The sequence below is a fragment of the Morone saxatilis genome, unplaced genomic scaffold (genome assembly GCF_004916995.1).
Source record: "Morone saxatilis isolate NCDOM2014 unplaced genomic scaffold, NCSU_SB_2.0 Contig11, whole genome shotgun sequence".
NCBI lineage: Eukaryota > Metazoa > Chordata > Actinopteri > Moronidae > Morone > Morone saxatilis.
This window is the reverse complement of record NW_023339663.1, coordinates 15,794,069-15,797,537: the sequence shown is the minus strand read 5'-3', so window position 1 is coordinate 15,797,537 and position 3,469 is coordinate 15,794,069. Positions and strand designations below refer to the sequence as shown.

General features: G+C 38.5%; 1 protein-coding gene across 2 annotated transcripts in view; it reads right to left on the bottom strand.

Annotated features, from left to right (window-relative positions):
• Positions 1–3,469, bottom strand: part of LOC118321311 (transcription factor E2F4-like) — a 4,971-nt gene that overhangs the window by 510 nt on the left and 992 nt on the right. For both annotated transcript variants that reach the window (XM_035652583.1, XM_035652584.1), the window contains exons 3-9: positions 2,278–2,387; positions 2,011–2,166; positions 1,706–1,749; positions 1,201–1,265; positions 788–1,103; positions 433–480; positions 277–321 (exon numbers count right to left, since the gene is read on the bottom strand). In XM_035652583.1, coding sequence (XP_035508476.1) covers positions 277–321; positions 433–480; positions 788–1,103; positions 1,201–1,265; positions 1,706–1,749; positions 2,011–2,166; positions 2,278–2,387 — 784 coding nt within the window. The remainder of the gene's footprint in view (positions 1–276; positions 322–432; positions 481–787; positions 1,104–1,200; positions 1,266–1,705; positions 1,750–2,010; positions 2,167–2,277; positions 2,388–3,469) is intronic.

The window sequence follows — 3,469 nt, the reverse complement described above, 5'->3', positions numbered from 1 at the left end:
CACTGCAGACCGGGAACATCCCACAAGAGCTGCAGGTTTGGAGATGCTCTGACCCAATCGTCTAGCTGTCACAATGTGGCCCCTGTCAAAGTCGCTCAAATCCTCACAGTGGCCATTTTTCACATCAACTTGAAGGTAAAATGTTTACTTGCTGTCTGATATATCCCACCCACTGACTGGTGCCATGATAACCAGATTATCAGTGTTGTTCCCTTCACCTGTCAGTGCTCATAATGTTATGGCTGATGTAATATGAAGTCAGAAAATTAAACTTACCTTCAGAGGTCAAAAGCTCTTTGATTATATCTGCACTCATTAGTTCTGTAGAATGATGAATACATGCTTAATTATACATTCATATACAGTCAAAGTTACAAAATAATTTAATGAATACAAATAATTCAGAGACACAAGATACAACAAGGTCCATACTTTTGGTGGGCTGTAGCAGGTCCTCCAGTTCTTTTGATAAGTCTCGCACTGTAAAATAGAGTTTTAAAAAATCTGTCAAACAAATTTGCACTGAAATAAACATGCTTGAAACAGGAACAAGTTAATTTATGAGCATACAAGAAATAATCTAAGATGAAAGACACATCAAAACCAGTTCTGAAGGTGTGCTGTGGTATCTGGTCTAAGTTGGTTATTTCAACAGCAGTTCTCTGCCTCTCTGATTGATCCAGACTTTAGATCAACAGGGGTTGAGTTAAAGCTAAAATAGAGTGTTAGGTTTCTCTTTCATATCAGCAACACACACATCAGAGACTGTACAAACTAAAATACTCACACTGAGATGTATCAGTTCTGTTAGGCTTGCTCTTCATAAATGACGATGACTGAAGATGCCGCATGTCCTCTAAACCCGTCCACCTAGGTCTGGTACTTTGTTTGGTAGCAGCGGGAGCCTGACATGGTGCGATACTGCTTTCAGTCTCATCTGAAGTAGACATGGCTAATTTGGCGTTCCGTAAAATTTCCTCAGGCGGAGGGACCGGCAGTACGACAGGAACTGAGCTGACAGAGAGTTTGTTAAGAAGAACGACATCTATTGGCCCATTAATGCTTTTCAGGTGGATCTGGTACTTTGCCGGGCTGTTCTGGACCTGAAAGGAGATATACACACGTTATAAATAATCCCATCTGAACTAAAGAAAGCCATAAAGAAAAAACAACAGTAGGTTCTAGTGACGCAGGACTTACAGCTTTGGGAATGGGAACATCTAGCTGTGTGCCAGATGGCGCTTGTACTGCCAAGAGTGTGTTACCTGGAGAAAGAGGAGTGAAAATCATTCACTTTTCATACACAAGTCATCAACAAAGAAATCATTTAGTCTGGTCCTTCCATATGTTTTATATTTTATATATTTTAGGTTAAAATAAATCTGAAACAATGTCGGCCCTTGTGGTGATGTAAGGACCTTTATGAACTTATACAGCAGTGTTTGTCCAGCTGTGTTGACATTAATCCAAGTAGGAAAACACACTGAAACGCCAAAACATCAGCTGATTCTGAGCTACAATCTATTTTGTGAATTCTACATCTCGCCTGTTCAGAGCCTAAAATTCAGTTACACATTTCTTTGGTGTTAATCTAGTAAGGGAAATCAATGAGGAATAATAGTTTCTGACTCGTGCTGCCACTCTACTTTTCAACTGTATCAAAAAATATGGTGACACAAGAAAGGGAAAAGTCATGATACATTACCACTGAAGCAGTTGCAGATATCTTCATGATTCACATAGGTCAGAGTTGATTTGAGTTAAGGTTTAATTTGAAATATTGTGTCACTTTGTGGAGAAATGTCAAGGACTCAGAAAGTAGCAGCCCTGCATGACAGACATTTACTAGAATAGATTCTGCCAAAGAAAGTACAGCATTTGTGTCAGAAAGGAATAAAACACATTAAATCTGCTGTCCTATGTCACCTTTTAAGTTAAAAAAAAAAAGCAGGAAAAGTTCCAACAAAACATTTTTTGCATCTTTTGCTACATTTTTTGTGAAAAGGATATTTGCTGCAGTCTTCTGTTGTGTTCCTGATACTCTGTTCAACCCAGAATTTCTGCTGGTCCAACATATATTCCTTCTGCTCCAAGTCCTCCAGCTCAGACTTTAATTCTGTCAGTCTGTTGTTTGACTGGTGCGTATTTTCTCCTGGCAGTGTACCCCTTATTTAGAAAAAGCATAAGTAAATATAGTGTAAAATATATTTTGCGCAACCCTTTTAAAATACATTGCATATCTAAATACATGCACACGAGGCGGGCTTAAAAACGTACCTCCACTTCACAATGCTTTTGGAAATTTTCACAATCAGACCAACACCCTCCAGCACATTTGTGATGTCGTAGATTCTCCTTTTCTGTCCGACAGCCAGGACCCTGACAGCCTGAAACGACACAGAAGCCTCCTTAGCCTCATCCTATGAGACTTTCTGTTGAACAAATATCCACACAGTCTGTGATCCAAGTGTCTCAGGGGATCAGCCAGCCAATTGTACTGAAACATTCAGAGATCACTTACAGCGGATATTACACGTCCAAAACTTGTTTTCCAAAACCCAATTAAGCACTTAAACCACGGGTCTCTAACATGGTGCCCGCAGGCACCTGGCAGCTGCTGAGCAACCTACGAGGAGTCCAGAGAACTATCGTGTAATCAAACATAAAACACTTAAAAAACATTTAAATACATGACGGATATTATTCATTAAAAAGGTATACTGAGACTTTCCTTTATTAGATATTCTGAGTTGAAACCATGATTACTTATTCTGCCCTTCTGCATTTGCATTTCTGCAAGCCCGTGGTGACTTTCACTGAGTTGCACTTTTAGATTTTCATGGTGTTTCATTTAGTTGGTTAACTGTAATTAGGCGAGGAGAGTAAAAATTAAGTCTCTGATCATATCAGCAGATTTCTCATAAGATCATTTACATTCACCACACGTGCAATAACAGTCAAATTGGCTCAACCCTGTATATAAAAATGACTTAAGGTGAAAATACACACCACTGGTCTACTATCGAAAGCATCATTCTAACATTAAATATCACAGTAGACATTTAGGTAGCCCTCACTCTCAAAAAGGTTGGAGACCCCTGACTAAAACTGTAGCTTCAGACAAAAGATTCTGCTAAATTAATGAAATATAATGTAGTAGTAAAATAGTTTTTAAGGTTTTTACTTAAATGTAACATGGCATTTAGTTAATTAGTTCCTAGGAGAGCTGAATGTGTATTCAATCAACTCTTTTAAATTGGATTTACATTGGGTTACAGTATGCTGGAGGCTTTGAGGTATCATCAGTCAGATTTCTGACAAGGCATCCCAAAAACAACACAATAAGAATAAAATAGAAATGTCCCAGTGCACACTGTGTTCACAACAGTGAGAAATACATGTAAACGTGTAATTTTATTTACTCTACAAATACAAATAAAACCTCTCCAGAGTTGGGATCAGTGCTGGT